The sequence below is a fragment of the Megalobrama amblycephala genome, linkage group LG10, assembly GCF_018812025.1.
Source record: "Megalobrama amblycephala isolate DHTTF-2021 linkage group LG10, ASM1881202v1, whole genome shotgun sequence".
NCBI lineage: Eukaryota > Metazoa > Chordata > Actinopteri > Cypriniformes > Xenocyprididae > Megalobrama > Megalobrama amblycephala.
The window spans coordinates 19,007,332-19,025,634 of NC_063053.1; the positions used below are offsets into that span (position 1 = coordinate 19,007,332).

At 37.4% G+C, this 18,303-nt stretch overlaps 2 protein-coding genes and 1 long non-coding RNA gene across 4 annotated transcripts; 2 read left to right on the top strand and 1 right to left on the bottom strand.

Annotated features, from left to right (window-relative positions):
* The first annotated feature begins 569 nt into the window (after nt 1–569).
* Nucleotides 570–7,842, top strand: qrfpra (pyroglutamylated RFamide peptide receptor a). Its single transcript, XM_048205199.1, is given in 7 exon segments — nt 570–1,624; nt 2,203–2,361; nt 2,477–2,538; nt 6,002–6,237; nt 6,402–6,499; nt 6,595–6,909; nt 6,912–7,842. Coding segments are annotated over 7 exon segments (1,266 nt in total). The 5' UTR covers nt 570–1,284; the 3' UTR covers nt 6,968–7,842.
* Nucleotides 7,843–8,428: 586 nt separating this feature from the next.
* Nucleotides 8,429–11,456, top strand: rps24 (ribosomal protein S24). 2 transcript variants are annotated; one of them, XM_048205201.1, is made up of 6 exons: nt 8,429–8,566; nt 9,243–9,308; nt 9,404–9,613; nt 10,225–10,338; nt 10,892–10,920; nt 11,379–11,456. In XM_048205201.1, exons 1-5 carry the CDS (start codon nt 8,444–8,446, stop codon nt 10,895–10,897), a joined length of 519 nt encoding a protein of 172 aa, XP_048061158.1. In that variant the 5' UTR covers nt 8,429–8,443; the 3' UTR covers nt 10,898–10,920; nt 11,379–11,456. The 2 variants fall into 2 exon arrangements, with proteins under 2 accessions (XP_048061158.1, XP_048061159.1); XM_048205202.1 differs by lacking the exon at nt 10,892–10,920.
* A 120-nt stretch (nt 11,457–11,576) lies between these two features.
* LOC125277023 lies at nt 11,577–17,676 on the bottom strand. The gene is made up of 3 exons (XR_007186795.1): nt 16,750–17,676; nt 15,089–15,215; nt 11,577–14,988 (listed from the first exon to the last, which is right to left on the bottom strand). It is a non-coding gene; the product is annotated as an uncharacterized LOC125277023 (long non-coding RNA).
* Between the last annotated feature and the right edge of the window lie 627 nt (nt 17,677–18,303).

The window sequence follows — 18,303 nt, forward strand, 5'->3', positions numbered from 1 at the left end:
TCTGTGAATGTGCGAGACCTCCGATTTATTAAAGGTGCTAAAGAGGATCTTTTCGTCAACTGAGAAACCAAAGACTGTTACTGAGTTTTTGAAATGAGCGCATGCGTAAGAACAACCCCCCTCCTTCGAAGGAACGCCTCCCAAAACTCGTAAACACTCGTATTGGAACACGAGTGTTTACCACCGGCATTCACTGTGTCGTGTTAGTGGATTCATTATGTCGGACTCACCGCAGGTAACTCATAATCTGCAGTTGTTACTCCTGTCTCCGTACAAAAACATTGCATGCGGCGTCTGTGGAGTGTGGAAAGTTACTGGAGCGCGCAGACGCACTCGTCTCTCACAAGGAACGTCACGGCAGTGATTGACAAGCCAGAGGGCCAATCCGCGCACGTCTCTCACAAGGAACGTCACGGCAGTGATTGACAAGCCAGAGGGCCAATCGTTTACGCGATGATCGCGTAAACGATTGGCTGATGTTTTTAAGGCCCTACCTCGTGCACAGATTATGTATATTAATATTATTCCTTTCAGTGTACCTAATAAATAGTCTTTTATTAGTTAGTAAAGACAGTTTCAAGTAATATTGCAAAAATGTATAAAACAAAACATCCTCTTTAGAACCTTTAATAATATCAAACTGCAGTAAACTATAAAAATGGTGGATAGGCATGCACGTTTGGCGCGATGCTCTGTATATGCGTATGCGCAGACGCGTAAACCTATCTTTCTTTACAAAGTGACATCGCCAACTACTTGTCTGGCATGCGTAATACAGCGTTTTAAGTCATTTTCGCGGATCCGTGTGAACAGGATGGTTTTGATATCGTTGTTATCTGTACAAAGAAAAGAAAACTTTTTTAGTAACTTTTTAGCACATCGTTGTGTGTAAATGTACCCTTAATACATCTAATAATAATAAATATGCCTTCTGCAAAGGTGAAACACGTCAAAACAAGTAAAAATGTGGTGTCCTTCGGATTCCACTGAGCATGACTGACTGTCTCACTCTCCACACTTATAGTGAGCTGCTATACAGCATGTTTGTGCGTATAGGCGCGTTTCCAGGCTATGACGCTCAGAAATGCTGCGAACTGCGAAGGCAACTCACTATAGGTTTTGCGATAGAGCCGATATGTCGCATAAAATAATCCGCATCAAGGGACTCGGGCTGTTGCTTATGTAGTGAAATACTGGGAAACAAAGCAGAGCATCACTGACTCACAGTCTGCTCTTTGTAAAACTTTGATTTCGTTCTGAACATTTTAAAGACAAGCAGGCTACATGGGGGATATGAAGATTACTCCAGAAGTGTTGGAGCAACTATTGCAATTTTACAATCTTACTCGTCGGGAGTTCATTGAGACGTACCAGATTCAGCCGTTGGTTTACATCCCTGAGTTACCAGTCAGCGCCAAAACTACGTTTGTTATTGTGTACACGGTGATTTTTCTCCTGGCTCTCATTGGCAATAGTCTGGTTGTCTATATTGTCTTGAGAAAGCGCGGGATCCAGACTGCCACAAATATTTTCATCTGCTCTCTAGCCATCAGCGACCTTCTGATATCTTTCTTCTGCATTCCATTTACTCTGCTACAGAACATCTCCTCTGAGTGGTTCGGGGGTGAGTGTCATTTCTAAATCATTTTTATTATAAAATAAAGTTTGTAAGGATGTACATGTTCTGTGAATTTGCCCTATGTTGTTTTGCATGTTTTGTTTGTTACATTCTAGTGAATTAGGCTACTGTACTTTTGCAGATTATAAGAATTAAATTAGTCTTAAATGACAAAAATGATAAATATTTTCTAGTTTCTTAACATTTAAAACACAGATGCCAAGTTCTTCAAAAGGAATCTTTGATTTCATATTGTTTCATTTTAAAAAATAAAATTTTCTACAAATGTTGATTTAATGACTCTAACATGTCAGCCATTATTATTTTTATAACCACTGTTATGTTAACCACATTTATTTTTTGTTTGTTTGTTGTTGTTGATGATGATGTTTTACAGATTTCATGAATAGTTCTCCATGCATTTTTGAATAACTTGTAGATGTGAAGAAATATGAGTGAATGTAGCTTCTGATAAGTGCTTTTCTTTCACCTCATTACTAATTTGTTTGGGTTGTAATTAAATATTTGACTAAATAAAATACTGTCTCAGAAACTTAACTCTTTAAACATTTACATTTTTGTAGGTGTGTTGGTGTGCAAAACAGTCCCCTTTGTTCAGACCACGGCCATTGTGACTGGCATTCTCACTATGACCTGCATCGCTGCAGAGAGGTACCAGGGGATTGTACACCCTCTGAAAATCAAAAGACAGTGCACCCCACAAAGAGCATACCGAATGCTGGGTATGTAGTTTCTGAGAACCCATATCCCTGAGGTTTTTCTTTATTTATTTTTTGTTGTTGTTGAGTTTTCCATTTTCAGGTTTAGCTAATTTGTTTTTGTTTCATTCTCTGTTAGTGGTTGTCTGGATTGCAGCCATGGTGATTGGATCCCCAATGCTCTTTGTTCAACAATTAGAGGTAGTGCTCAGATGTTTTGTTTTTTTTGGAGGGGTTGGGGGGGGGGTTCCATTTGAACCTTTTTTAATTCAAAACATCCTAGCCAACTTGTGCAAACATTAGTTAGCACTCAGTCACTGCAGAGTTGTACAGTGATTTCTGTGGGTATATTATCATTATAAACTTGAGGATTTACCCAGGGTTTAGCTTGTTGAAAGCTGTCAGGTGCCTTCTAGTCCAAGGAAAAATATTGTCAAAAGTTTGGAATAATTAACATTTTTTTTTAAATGTTTTTGAAACAAGGTTCTTATGCTCACTAAGGCTTCATTTAAAAAAAAAAAAAACACTAATATTGTGAAATATTATTGCAATTTAAAGGTCCCGTTTTTCATGGTTTTTTTAAGCTTTGATTGTGTTTATAATGTGCAATATAACATGTGTTCATGTTTCGCGTGTAAAAAAAAACAGTATTTTTCACATAATTTACTTATCTGTATACCGCTGTTTCCACTGTCATAAAAACGGGCTGATGACTTCCTTGTTCTATGAAGTCCCTCCTTCAGAAATACGTAACGAGTTCTGATTGTGCCAGCGGTTCCTGTGTTGTGATTCGACAGCAGCTTAGCGAACCTTGCCCGGAAAGGTCACGCCTCTTACCATAACGTGGAGATGCATGCGCTCAGTGTTATTGTAAACATGTCTTTAATTTTACCCTATCAATTTGAGCCGGAATCAGACCCGGTGATTGGACTGCGGGATGAAAATAACAGCGTTTCGACGACATGGCGACAAACACACTCTACAAACGCAACTCTTGTGTATTCCTGTGGGCGGAGGTTAGTCAAAGAACTGTTAGTGACGTCATTAAAGAAGGAAGTAGAGGGATGTAGTCCAAACTGGCCGTTCGATGTAGGCGACTTCTGTTAAATAAAATATCTCGCTTGGCATTGAACTTTGAGCTTTAAAATTTTACAGATTTTATTTATACTCTAACAACAATATTACACACTAACTAAAGTTTGAAACATGGGATCACGAAGAACGGGACCTTTAAAATAACCATTTTCTATTTGTATACATTTTAAAACATAATTTATTCCAGTTATGGCAAAGCTGAATTTTCAGTAGCCATTATTCCAGTGGTGGTCAAAAGTTTGGAATAATGAAGAAGTTTTAATGTTTTTGAAAGACGTTTCTTATGATCACCAAGGCTGAATTTATTTCATGCAGTAAAACAGTACAGTAAAAGCAGTAATATTGTGAAATATTATATTTTAAAATAATATTTTTATATTTTAATACATTTTAAAGTGTAATTTATTCCTTTGATGTCAAAGCTGAATTTTCAGCATCATTACTCCAGTCTTCAGTGTCACATGATCCTTCAGAAATCATTCTAATACGCCGATTTGGTGCTCAAGAATGTGGAAAACTGTTGCTGTAATCTTAATATTTTTGTGAAAACCATACTTGGGGTAAGTAATTTTTTTGAAAAATGAAATTAATACTTTTAACTGTTACATACAGAAGGGGACGGAGACACAGGTAAGGATAAGATCTTGTTTATTAAACAACCAGAGGATGATAGGCAGAATGCAGGTGAGTAAAGGCAGGATAAGTTCGTGACTGTAGCTGTGACTGGATCTGATGTTGTTTCTTATCTTTCCCAGGGAACATTGATGCAGGCGGACATGGAGCAGACAGGACACGGAGACACTAGGAACCACGGAGAACGCTGGAGACAGGTAAGCAGGCGTTAGAAGAGTCCTTGAGGTAAGCATAACAGGTAGGTATGCATTAACGAGACTGGACAGTGACTGTGTGCGCTGGAGTGTCTTTTATGCTGCTGTGGTGATGAGTGTCAGGTGTTGCTTGTTAATACTCAGGAGAGTGAGTGCATTGTGATTGGGTGAGTGAAGAGCCTGGCGTGTCTGTGACATTAACAAGGACTCATTAAATTTATTCAAGTGACAGTAAAGACATTTATAATGTTTTTCAAATTTCTAGTTATTAAAGAATCCTAAACAAAATGTATCACAGTTTCCACAAAATATTAAGCAGAAAAACTGTTTTTAACAATGGTAATAATAAGAACCACTACTAATAATTGGGCACCAATAATAGGGGTGTGACAAGACAGGTATCTCATGAGACGAGACGAGACTCGAGATTGAGTTCACGAGACGAGACAAGATTTTTACATACTATTTTTAAGAAATCCTCAATGGCGAAATACATGACTAGAAAAAATATGTTTTAACTAATCATCTTGTAATGAATGTCATTTCAGTTCAACTTTCTGAGTATGAATTATCATATGCAGTAAAAGACAACAATACTCAAGTACTGTAAAAGGTTTTGCCACAAACTCAACTGACTGACTTCTCTTCTGTATGATTTCAGTCTCTTCAGACCTTACTGTACATGATTTATGAGCTTCTACAACTTTTGACCTCCTAACTGAACTCCTTTCCACAAACTGATCATAGAAATAAAAACGGTATGAATAAAAATGGTAACACTTTACAATAAGGTCTCATTTATTAACATTAATGTATTAACCATCATCAAATAACAATGAGCAATATATTTGCTACAGTATTTATTAATCTTTGTTTATGTTAGTTAATAAAAAATAGTCATTCATTGTTAGTTCATGATAGTTCACAGTGCATTAACTAATGTTAACAAATGAAACCTTATTGTTTGTGCTTAATAAGATTAAGAGAAAACTGTTATTCATTTTTATGGTAACACTTTACAATAAGCGCAACCATAATCACACTCTCTCAATATTCAAAGTGCAAGTAAGACCAAATTTTTCTTTGATACAGAGCTAAGAGATGGTTACAACTACACTGCCCAGCCTAAAATAGCTTACATATTGGGAGATATTTGCATTCATCAGGGAGCCGCTTTCAAAATGCGGGATATTGAAATCACGTTTGAATGCGCGCGCGCGTTTACTTTCACTTTCAGCGATCGCGCGTAACTCTGTAAATATGGATCGGCGGCGACCGTTATCCAACTGAATTAAATGTTTTTTATTTAAATACAAAGCAAAAGGACTGTGGAGGCGTAATGTAAACGTAGTGGTGGCATATTCTTTCCTAATCATCCTAACACTCTGTCATGGCAATATCACGAGACTACTTTTCGCCTCGACGAGAAATCTCGTCACACCCCTAACCAATAATAATAGATAATAATTGAGCGCTAAATCAGCATATTAGAATGATTTCTGAAGGATCATGTGACACTGAAGACTGGAGTAATGATGCTGAAAATACAATCAAATAAATTCAGCCTCAGTGATTATAAGAAACTTCTTTCAGAAACATTAAAACATCTTAATTATTCCATCTTTTGGCCACCAGTGTATACTGTAGACTATTCGCATAATAACATTGGTCCATTTCATATGCTGCATTACATTTATAATGATTTTCATATTCTACTTTGTGATTTCAAATTCCCTGTACAGGTGAAATATGACTTTCTGTATGATCTCCATCATGTATGCTGTCAGGAGCGCTGGAGCTCGAGCGCCCACAGGAAGCAGTATGCCACCTTCATTCTAGTGTTCCTCTTCCTCCTGCCACTTGCAGCCATGCTGATACTCTACACCAGAATTGGTATTGAGCTCTGGATTCGCAAACAAGTTGGGGACTCCTCAGTTCTCAATGCCATGAACCAAAGAGAAGTTAGCAAAATATCCAGGTATTTTTTTAACCTTTCTCAGCACATGCTGTATATGTCTGCCTCTGATCTAAATGACTATTTCTTGTTTTAAAATGTTTTCTTTTAATATATAATGGACTAAATATTTAAGTACTGCTAATGATCAGACACTCATTATGCAATCCTCTCTCTTAATGCAACAGAAAGAAGCGAAGAGCCATCAAGATGATGGTCACCATTGTTGTGCTGTTTACTGTCTGCTGGGCACCTTTTCATACAGTTCACATGCTGTTTGAGTACAGTAAGATCCTCAAAGTGTCTAGTAAAATATTGTTGCACATTACAGTTTCAAAGTGTGTGTTCTTTCAAATTTCAGCTTCACTTTCTTGTTTCCAGGTTACCTGGACAAGAAGTATGATGACATCACAATCAATATGATTATCGCTGTTGCACAGGCCATAGGTTTTTCAAATTCTTTCAACAATCCTATTGTCTATGCTTTCATGAATGAGAACTTCCAGAAGAACTGCATGTCAACTCTTTCCTTTTGCATTAGGAGGTCCAGTCACCGTGTAGATGTGAAGGACAAATCAAAAGTAACTTTTTATAAGTCTGCCAGACAGGAAGAAGACATCTCTGTCATGCCCAGAATACATATAGTTGATCAGGTGCAATCTGAAAGATCAAACATGCGAACATCTTTGACATTTCTGGGGAGAGAATTTCTGTTGAGAGCCATAGAATGCGTTCAAGATGTATTAGAGACTGATATCTAACAATATAAAGTTTGAGTAAAGTAAGACATTATTATCTTACGCTCTCCAGGACTGCAGAAAACACAGCAAAACTGGAATATGGTGAAATATTACAATTTAAAATAACTGTTTTCTATTTTAATATTATTTTGAAATATAAATTCATTCCTGTGATGGCAAAGCTGAATTTTCAGCATCATTACTCCAGTCTTCAGTGTCACATGATCCTTCAGAAATCATTCTATATGATTCTTAATAATCACCAAATAATCTGAAGAATACATTATTATTAATACATATCATGAATTATTACACTGTAAAAAAAAAGAATTGTTGGTTTAACTTTAAAAAGTAAGTTAATACAATTAAGGTGATTGGTTTATTCAACAGAAACTCAAAATATTATGTAATCTGAACTACGTTAATTAACATTAAGTTGATTTGACAAAAGAAATTTTTTTATGATAAATCATGAAACATTTTTTTTAGTGTTGCAATGTTGAAAACGATTCTGCAGCTTAATATTTTTGTTGAAACTGTAATATGTGTTTTATGAATTCTTTGATACAAAGATCAAAAGAACAGCATTTGTTTAAAAAACAAAATATTTTGTAACAATATAAATGTCTTTACTGTTACTTTTGATCAAATTAATGTGTCCTTGTTAAATAAAAGTATTAATTTCTGTAAAAAAAAAAAAAAAAAATCTGAGCCCACCTTTTGAAAGGTACAAGTTTCCAACACAACAACACAGACCATTAAAGAAAAACATTTGGAAATGTTATGTCTTTGCTGTGCAATAAAATGTGGTGTCTGCAAGTCCACCCATAAGATTTCTGCATATGGCAAGGATATATATATATTTATAAATAAATTATATTCTCAGATACACTGCACTGATATCCTTGTTGTGTCTGAGTGGTTTTCAGTCATTGTCAAATTGAGTAACTTATAGTGAAAGATTTTATATATATATATATATATATATATATATATATATATATATATATATATATATATATATATATATATATATATATATATATATATATATATATATATATATATACACACATACACACACACAGATCAGGACAATCTGTTAGAATAAATCAGTTTCAACTCCCAAGTTTTCAACTCCAGATAAAAGATTCTTTTATCTGGAGGTCCGAGATTATTTAATGGTGCTCGACTGGCACCTAGCTGTAGAAAATCGGAATTCATAACATCAATAGATTAGATTACTACTCGTTTAATAAAACTTTTTGAAATATTAACATCTCACTTGACAGTTTGTTATGTGACAAGTTAGTTCAGATAATTAGAACATTTTCATTTATAAAGCAGTCGTGACTTACAAACAATAACTATTAATTTATTGGTCAGGTGGTTATTATCTTCCACACAATACTTTTTCACACTTTCACATATCACTTTAAGTCTTATCTTTAAAATAAAAATTATTTAAACAATTTTTAAATACAAATTTTATGTGGCATCGCTTTTCAGTCAGGCAGCACCTCAATATACTATACCAACGCTCAGGCATAATCTCGGACACCCACGGGTCCTTCTTCCTTTTCCTCGTCCCTGAGCGAGCCGACGCCAAGATGGTGAGTCGACTGTGGACAAATGATTATAAAAAATCCGACTAAATCTTCACCATCCGACTATATTATAATGTAACTGTGAGCGTAAAGCACCCTATGGATATATAATGACACATTTACAGTTTCATTTAGACGATATTATGTGTACAGAAGTATATTTGACCGTAAGATGATGGTGTCTCAGTTCTTACCATCGTGTTACTGTTACACAGTGGCTAGGAGCATTACAATGCTACATTGTAGTCATATATGTGTATCCGTAAACATAATATAAGAGAGATATCAAAGTTTGGACCCAGTATTTAGTATTGAGCCCATCAAGCTAATGTAGCTAAAGCGCTAACCATGGTTTCATGTTCATAAATTGCAAGTGTCTTGTATTGCACAGCGTTACAAGTCTACATCTATACAAGTTTCTCACATTTGATTTTGAATAATAAGTACTATTGAGTTTTAAAACCGCACATAATTCAAGTAACTGTTTAGTTAAATTAAACAATCTTACTCTGTTGAGCAAGAAATGTGGCTGTCATGAAGTATGAATTCTGCTCTTTGAGAAATGCTTTTCTTGAAGTTTACCTTCAAGCCAGCTCAATTTCAACTGCACCTCAATATTTCAAATAAAAATATCTAAAGATTGAATGTTAATCGGAGTTCTTACAAATGTCTCTCTTTGCAGAACGACACAGTCACTGTCAGGACCAGAAAGTTTATGACAAACCGGCTGCTTCAGAGGAAGCAAATGGTAAGTGAGTGGCAAATTTTGTACAGTATGTTGGCTTACTGTAGTTTGGATTTTTAACATGTGATTGATTGTTCATATGTTCTTTATTGTTTCAGGTTGTCGATGTCCTGCATCCAGGCAAAGCAACAGTCCCCAAGACCGAGATCAGGGAAAAGCTTGCAAAAATGTACAAAACCACCCCAGATGTGGTGTTCGTCTTCGGCTTCAAAACTCAGTTTGGTGGTGGCAAAACAACAGGGTTTGGCATGATCTACGACTCGTTGGACTACGCCAAGAAAAACGAGCCCAAATACAGGCTGCAAAGGGTACGCCACTGACTGATGCTTGTAGGGCTGCATGATTAATTGAAATAAAACCAAAGTCTTACTGTGACTATTAAATCGTAAAGGCTGCAATTTAATTAAATATACGTGCTGCATCTACTTAGACTATAATTTGGGAATACAACATATGCCAGGCAGCTTCCCAAACTTGTAATAAGTGCTTATAACCCAGCTGTTTTCAACAGCTCTTTTTGCATGTTTTGCCAAAATAATAAGAAATTGAAGAATCTAAGACAGCCATAAATATTACAATTTTGACACTTTGACACTCTATTTCTTAAGCACTCTTGTCTTCATGAGTACTTACAAAAGTAATATTTCTTTTATTCTAATTTAAGTTGTTGATGTATAATCACAAAATGTTTGGCAAAATTGTTCAGCTCTGCAATTAAGCACATCAAACCTTTTAAAAACTGTTTTAAATTGCAATCACAAAGATTTTTTTTTCTCAAATCATGCAGTCCTAGATGCTTGCTTGCTTCAAGTGGATTGAGTTGAACTTGTAGTTAGTGCTGTAGTGACACTTGCTGCTTTACTTGGTTAACATGAAAATCATAAGGCATGGTTTATAAAGTTCTGTCTCTTCTCTTTAGCATGGCCTTTATGAGAAGAAAAAGACATCCAGAAAACAGCGCAAGGAACGCAAGAACAGAATGAAGAAAGTTAGAGGCATCAAGAAAGCCTCTGTTGGTGCTGCTGGCAAGAAGGTAAGATTCAGTTTTGTTTTATCAGTTCCTGTTTAGGATTCAGAGCACTTTTGTTTCTGTTGCCCGTCATGGATGTTTTTGTCGTCACTGTCTTGGTTATAATATGTAACTTGTCATCTTTCCTCCTTTATCAAATGTACATCTGGACTGTAGAAGGTAAATAACTTTCACAAGTAGACTAACTGCTGTGGAAGGAGAGTCTGGAGTGATCTGAAAAGTTGACTCCAAACATTTAGTTGATGGCTAATACTATTGACCAGTATGTGGTTGAAAATGATTCTTAGCAGCTATATTTAATCCCCCCTGAGTAGTGAAAGTAGTGTTCCCACTAATAGTGAAGTGCTACTATGTAGTAATCTGTAGAAAAAACTATATTGCAAGTGCTCTCTGAAAACGATTTGCAAATTCATACGACAGTCTGTTTTCTGGGGTGTAATTCACATAACCAGCATTAAAATTTCAGAGAGCATTTCTAGACATTGCTAGAGTTAGTTGAAAGTTCTCATTTCTGTCCGATCTTTTGCCCTCTCTTGCTTCCCTCGGATGTTTACAGAAGTGAAAGACTTGAGGTTTCAGGAGAAGGTAGAGTGGAAATCGGCATGGTGTGCTGATGTGATCCACTTTTACCAGTTACTTGAAGTGCTTTGCATGTTCAATCCTAATGCCTCACCCCACTTGCAGATATTTAAAGGATCCTGTTTCTAACATGGACAAAAATATCTATTTTATTTTATGTACTTGAAATTGTTCCAGTCAACTTATTTGACTAAGTCACTACTAATTTGTAGCATGCTGTGTGGTTAGCATTCACTCATTTGAGTTAAACTAGCCACTTGACTGCATGTCTGCAAGTGTGACAGTATCCCCTGGAGTTCTCAGAAACAACCTGTCCCTCAGTTACACTCACCCTTGAAGTGAGCATTTGTCGTTGATAAACATATTTAGGGATTTTGTATGGGTAGTTTGTGTGTAATAGTTTTATGTAGTTTAAGACTGTTTTATATAAATCTCACTGTAATGTCTTTTTTTTCCTATTACAGTAAGATCTTCAGGGAAGACCATCGGCCTGAAAATGTTCTTGTACATTGTACACAAATAAATTCTTTAAAAAAAGTGAATCCTGATGTCTTTGAGTGCTTAATCAGAAATGCAGGCTTTCTGTGTTTTGGCTTGAATGTTAAATAGCATAGGTCTTCAATGATTAATACAGATGTTAAATATATCTAAGCCTGGAGGGATTTTGTTACACATTTATAGCAGCCAAATTATGCAAAGTCAAGCCAGCACAACAATTCTGTGGTATCGCTTGATATCGTCAGTTCAATTTCACTCTTGATTGTTCTATTTTGGACTAAAAAGACTGATACTTGTAGCTTTAGCTCTCATTGAAGTTCAAGTGAGCTTTGTCATTCGCTGTATGTGGAGACAAAGATGAATAAACACAAAACAAAGAAATGATACATATAAAACTTATATAAATCATGTACATATATAAACTTTATAGCGAGTAATCTTACTATACACATACTTAAAACTTTAGACATACCAAGGCAGTTTACATGCTGGTCCAGAGCCTAGTTTTAGATCAGTTCTTTGTCTTTCGACACCCAAAACACCAGCTCTGAACCAGGAAAAGTGGTTCGCAAGTAGCACCGAAACATTGCTGGTCTAGAACAGTGGTTCTCAAACCTGTCCTGGGGACCCCCCACCACTGCATATTTTGCTTGCCACCCTCACCTAACACACCTAATTCAAGTCATCAGCTAATTAGTAGAGACTGCAAGAGTTGAATTGGGTGTGTTAGATGAGGGAGACATGCAAAATGTGCAGTGGTGGGGGGTCCCCAGGACAGGTTTGAGAACCACTGGTCTAGAAGTAAGAACCGCTTGTGGTAGGGTCACCGTGACCAACAAGGCAAACAGAAACTTGTGACCGCAATCTCCACCTGTACAAATTACAGTGAGCTGCACGAACTGGATTTGCCGTGTTTGGATGCCGATGTGGGTTCCAAAGCCATGAGCATCAATAGTAATGCAACGTCCGCCATTGTTGATGGTGTGTTTGGCTCTAGCGTTGCTGAGAAAGATAAGACGTATACAGTGGCGTAAGACCTGGCTCTTCGGTGGCTCTCTATCCTGTGGAAAGGCAAACCAGTTCTTAGAAGGCTCGCCAGTCGAACCAACTCCGAACCGGCCATAGCACTAGCTATGAGCTAACACCCGGTTCATGTTGGTGGAAAAGGTATATGATATGCACCCCCAGGAATTTAGTACTGCTGACTCCACAGTTGAGTTGTCGATGGTCAGCCCATCACAACCTCCTTTGTCGAAAAACAGCATTCTAAGTTTTCTAACGAGTTTTTCTGCTCCAGAGCTTGGTGGATGGTGAAGGATATTGCATCGTCCGTAAAGCAGTTCAGATGGTATGCAAACTGGAGCAGGTCCAGTGTGTTAGGGAGACTAGACGTGATGTGGTTGATTGGGGTCAGTGCTATGGGATGGTAGTCATTCAGACAGGACACAGATGACAACTTTGGTACAGGTATGATGATGGACTTGAGAAGTGGGGACAACTGCCTGGCTCAGCGAGGTGTTGTCTGTTAAGACATCTGTCATCTTCAGTACAGTCTTTTAGTACATGGCCAGGTATGTTGCCAGGAGTCAGGTCCCAAAGCTTTGCATGGGTAACTTATTCCTGGATAGGGTCTTCTTTACATCAGCTGAAAACAAAGCATGAAGCACAAGTCACTGGGAGGTGTGGGTAGTTTTGGGGGATTACTGTTATTCAGTGCAGTATAGTTAAGCTCAGAATAATGCTCAGGTTTATTTATGTTCTGGTAGTTACATTCATCAGCTCAACTATGGCTTTAAAGGGGTCATGAACTGAGAAATAAAATTTTCCTTGATCTGTTTGCATGTAAGAGGTCATGGTACTATAAAAACATCCTGTAAGTTTCAGAACTCATTTTGGATTTTGTCACATTTTGATGTAGTTTGATGTTTATTGCTGTTTATGCATCAGTAAATCAAGCCGGTAACTAAATGGTCAACTTCACATTGTTTCTCTTAGGCCACATACAGACTGCAGCTAAATTCGGTTGCCAGTTCACCTTTTAGTGCTTAATCGCATTCTGTACACATAGAGTTCAGTAAAATAAGGGAGTCACAACCGCATTCTACAACCAAATTAACTCCCGAAAAATACAGGTAGTGACAACCGCATTTACAAACATTCTACACAGTGTGTACAGAACTGAACAACTAGTTGTTAATGATGAGATGTTTCTCTTCTGCATGTGTGGTGAAGAAATCACAGGGAAAGCAGCAGGAGCGCTTCCAGATCTTTCTAGAAAAACAGCGAACAAGGCCCACATCTGCTCACTTTAATAACTCCGTAAACTCGATCGCTTTATGAGCCGAGCTTAAACAACAAGCTTTTCCCATATTTAAATGTGGTTGTCACTCCTGAAACTTAGTGTGTATGTGGCCTTAGTAGCATGAAAATTATTTATTTAAATTGTGATTAAATTATATATAAAAAGCAATCAAAGAACACTCCCTTAATAATCGCTGAAGCTGTCAATCACACAGCGCAAGTTCTGGACTCTCGACAAAATTCCTGTTATAAGCAATGACGCTGTCTACACTGCACTTTTTTTGCACTGTTAGTGGTGCTGCTTTTTTTTTTTTTTTTTTTTTAAAGAAAAAAGTGTCTCGAGACCTTGCTTTTGTGGTACTTAAAATGTACTATCCTGGTCTTAGACATCAAGTGATCACTGCGCACTAAATATAATGCAATAGTATAATTAAATATTAAATGTTTGAATACTACAAACTGAGTAAACCAGTTTTAACAAAGTCAATCTGAACTTACAAGGATTTCAGTGCAGAGCAATTGTCAGCTCAAACTATAGATTTACTATTGCACTGCAGCCTGTTGTTGGTCTGCAAGAACCCAAACCAGAATTGGGCTGTGGACCCTCGGATCTGGCAGAATTATGGTAGACATGAATGGGGTTATGTACTTCAATACAATGTAGTTCATTAGAAAAATCTGTGTAGACAGCAAGTCTTCACAAACATGTGTCCGTGTAGTTAGTTAGCAGCACTGACCTGTTCAAGGTCTCCTGATGTGTGTGTGTGTGTGTGTGTGTGTGTGTGTGTGTGTGTGTGTGTGTAGTGTGTGTGTGTGTGGGGGGGGGTCTCTGGCAGTCTTGTGCAAATGATGTCTGCAGGGTTCCCATGTGACCACAGTAACCCAGGGCCCCTGTCTGCAGAGAGCTTTGTTGGCCTAGTGATTTGTGATTCATAAAAACAGTGAACCGGAGGGGGAAGTCTGAAGATTTTATGCCTTTTTGTGTTCCTTCCTGTCAACATATTTCATATTATAATAAATGGCACAAAGGCAAAAAATTAACATTTAAACTGATGAAACTGATGCTGGTTAAACTCCATCCACACACAGGATAACCCCCACCACCACCACCACGACGTTCTAATATTTATCAAACTGACTGAGGCTTGCAGTTCCCGATAGCCTTGTGGACAGTGTGCTGACATCTGGTGCTGTTATGCACAAGGAATCCTGAGTTGAGTCCTGCCTCATGGTCTTTTCCAGATCCTGTCTGCCTTCTATCTCCAATTTTGCGTCCTGTCAACATATTTCATATCATAATAAATGGCAAAAATGGCAAAAATATCTCTCACCCCCCCATGGGGTTCTAATATTTATCAAACGGGCTCAGCCTCACATTTCCCGATGGCTTTGTGGACAGCGTGTTGACCTCTGGTGCAGTTGCGTGCACAGAATTATAGGTTTGAGTCTAGGTTCGTGGAATTTTCCGGATCCCGTCTGCTTTCTCTCACCTATTTAGCTTCCTGTCAACATATTAAATATCATAATAAATAGCAAAAAGGCAAAAAATGACCATTTAAACTGTTACTGGTTAAACTCCATCCACACACACGATAGAATCAGCATCTTTTAAGTCACTGCATCAGCATCTCTCATCATATGGAGGGGAGGGGGGGGGGTATGTTTGCCATCGAATTCTGTCCCCCCACAAGAGGTTCTAATATTTATCAAACGGGCTCAGTCTTCCATTTTCTGATGGCTTAGTGGACAGTACCAAGAATCCTGAGTTTGAATCCAAGCTCATGGATTTTGAGAGCTGTATATTTTTTTATAATCAAAAAGAACATTTTTACATTTTTCAAAAAGACTCGCTACTTTCCCAAAAGAATCGCTACTTTCTTTAAAAAAAAGAATCGCTACATTTTCAAAAAGAATCACTACTTTTTCCAAAAAAAGAATCGCTATGTTTCCAAAAAAAAAGAATCACTACTTTCCCAAAAAGAATAGCTATTTTTCCCAAAAAGAATCGCTACATTTTCAAAAAGAATAGTTACACTTTCAAAAAGAACCATGAAAGGCAAAAACTGACCATTTAAGCTGATGCTTGTTAAACTCCATCCACACACACGATAGAATCAGCATCTTTTAAGTCACTGCATCAACATCTCTCATCATATGGAGGGGAGGGGGGGGGGCAGATTTCGACAGCTGTATGTTTGCCATCGAATTCTGTCCCCCCACAAGAGGTTCTAATATTTATCAAACGGGCTCAATCTCCCACTTTCTGATGGCTTTGTGGACAGTACCAAGAATCCTGAGTTTGAATCCAAGCTCATGGATTTTGAGAGCTGTTTATTTTTTATAATCAAAAAGAATCGTTAAATTTTTCAAAAAGACTCGCTACTTTCCCAAAAGAATCGCTACTTTCTTAAAAAAAAAAAAAGAATCGCTACATTTTCAAAAAGAATCACTACTTTTTCCAAAAAAAGAATCGCTATGTTTCCAAAAAAAAGAATCACTACTTTCCCAAAAAGAATAGCTATTTTTCCCAAAAAGAATCGCTACATTTTCAAAAAGAATAGTTACACTTTCAAAAAGAACCATGAAAGGCAAAAACTGACCATTTAAGCTGATGCTTGTTAAACTCTATCCACACAGAGGATACAATCAACATTTTTTAAGTCACTGCATCAACAGCTGTATATTTTGCCATCGGATTCCGTTCTCACATTTAGGCTATTTGACAATGTAGATCAAACGATAAACGATCTGCTGTTCCTTTCAAGGTTTCTTTAGCATTTAGACTAAACTGACCCCCCCTCCAATAAAACTGTTGATCAAGGGCTGGGAATGCCTTCATTTATTCTTCATGGATATTATGCGCGCATGCAAGACCTGTTTGACATTTTTTGAAGAGTATTTCATTAGCATGCCTGTAAAAAACTATTAAATATGCACATAATAATCACAGCTAGTGGATAACAATAGTGTTTCCCCCAAAGATCTCAGAGGTTTGCATTGCATTATAGCATTTATATGCCTGGCAGATGTCCTTACCTTGGGCAATATGAAGTAATTATATGATGCTGCTTATGGCGGCGCTCTTTCCGCGCAATACGATTTCTGTACGAGGCAGATAATGCTTTACACCATAACCTGATTTGACTTAAAACCTCTCAGTCAGTCAAAATGTAACGTCAATCACTAGAAACCTAATAGCCCTAAAAATGCACTCTGTCATCATTTACTCACCCTCATGTCGTTCAAAACCTGTAGGCTATGTTTTTTTTTTCTCCTTCTAAACAAAACAGAAGTCAGTGGTCTCCGTTACAGTTTTGGATTTAAATATTCTTCAAAATATCTGTGGTATTCTGTGCCCCGTAGAATAAAACTAGCTAGTAATACGGGTTTGTATTTGCAACGACATGAAGGTGACTAAACGATGACTGAATGTTTGTGTTTTGTGTTCCAGAGCTGCCCACTTAGCGGCGCTGTTTGTCTGGTTTTGCGCCTTGACTCTTTGTAATAATCAGTCACACATACACACACAAAAACACATTCCCCGTGGTGAGGCTGATTCAATATTCCACCAGCTGATTTATGCAGAACAATTCTCCACAGGAATGGCTGGAGCCAGGGAGAGGAGGGGGTAAAAACATCTCAAAAAAGACTGTGGTAAAAAATAATTATCTCTGGTGTCACTGTAGCAACAATCTTTGAGGCTGATGTCAATGAAATATTGAACAGCACAATCACTTTGAATGTGATCTGAGGAGGGCTGGCGGTGGGTCAGGCAGAGCCACAGGAGCGCGCTCAGAATGTTCCGGAAACGTGGGCTGAATGCAGAGCGGGGAGCGCACCGCTGTCTGCAGTCATTTAATATGTCAAAACACTCCTGCTTCTCCAAGTCTGCGAACCTGGCGTCTGCCAGTTTGGTTTTTCTAAATGAATGTCACGTCTGAGAAAGATATCATTAATATCACATTGAATTACATCACATTTTGGTGCTCTATCGCATGTTCTTCCATGTTTCTTTGTGTGTGGTGATAGTAGCAGAGCGGGGTTTCTTTTTGCTTTGTGTTCAACACACGCTTATACAGTGAGTTTGTCGTGGCCAAGTGCGAAGCTGTACGAAAACCAGTGGTTCTCATGCACCGGTAGAAGTCTGAATTCCCTGGGCTGGTGTTTCACTTGCTTAACCGCTCAAAGCAAATTGTCAGCGAAAAGTTTAATTTTAGCATCGTCATCACATTGACTACGACCTTTTAAAGAGATTTGCATAGAAACAGAGGTCCTTGATGACAAAAGATGCATGCAGATGATGACTGTCTTTGAGGTTACAAATTTTAAAGAGGTTCAACGATGGCTCAACCTGAGGAAAACTTAATTCACTGATTCTTGAGATAAGGAACAAAACTACACACAAAAAACCCTCTTTATGTTAAAAATATATAAATTCATCAAAATAAAAATACTTAAAAAGTTACATCTAAAGGAAATCTGGATACTCAGGACATTCACTGATTTTATTTTTAAATTATTTTGTTTGTATTATTTTAAATACATGCTCTATACTTGGAAATACATGTAATTTAACCTGTCCTCAGCATG

Bases quoted from the DNA above. Each gene is read 5' to 3' on its own strand.
- rps24 (XM_048205201.1), top strand. From the start codon at position 8,444: ATGTGGCATCGCTTTTCAGTCAGGCAGCACCTCAATATACTATACCAA. The intron at 8,567-9,242 runs GTGAGTCGACTG...CTCTCTTTGCAG, and splicing joins AGCGAGCCGACGCCAAGATG to AACGACACAGTCACTGTCAG. The intron at 9,614-10,224 runs GTACGCCACTGA...TCTTCTCTTTAG, and splicing joins CCAAATACAGGCTGCAAAGG to CATGGCCTTTATGAGAAGAA.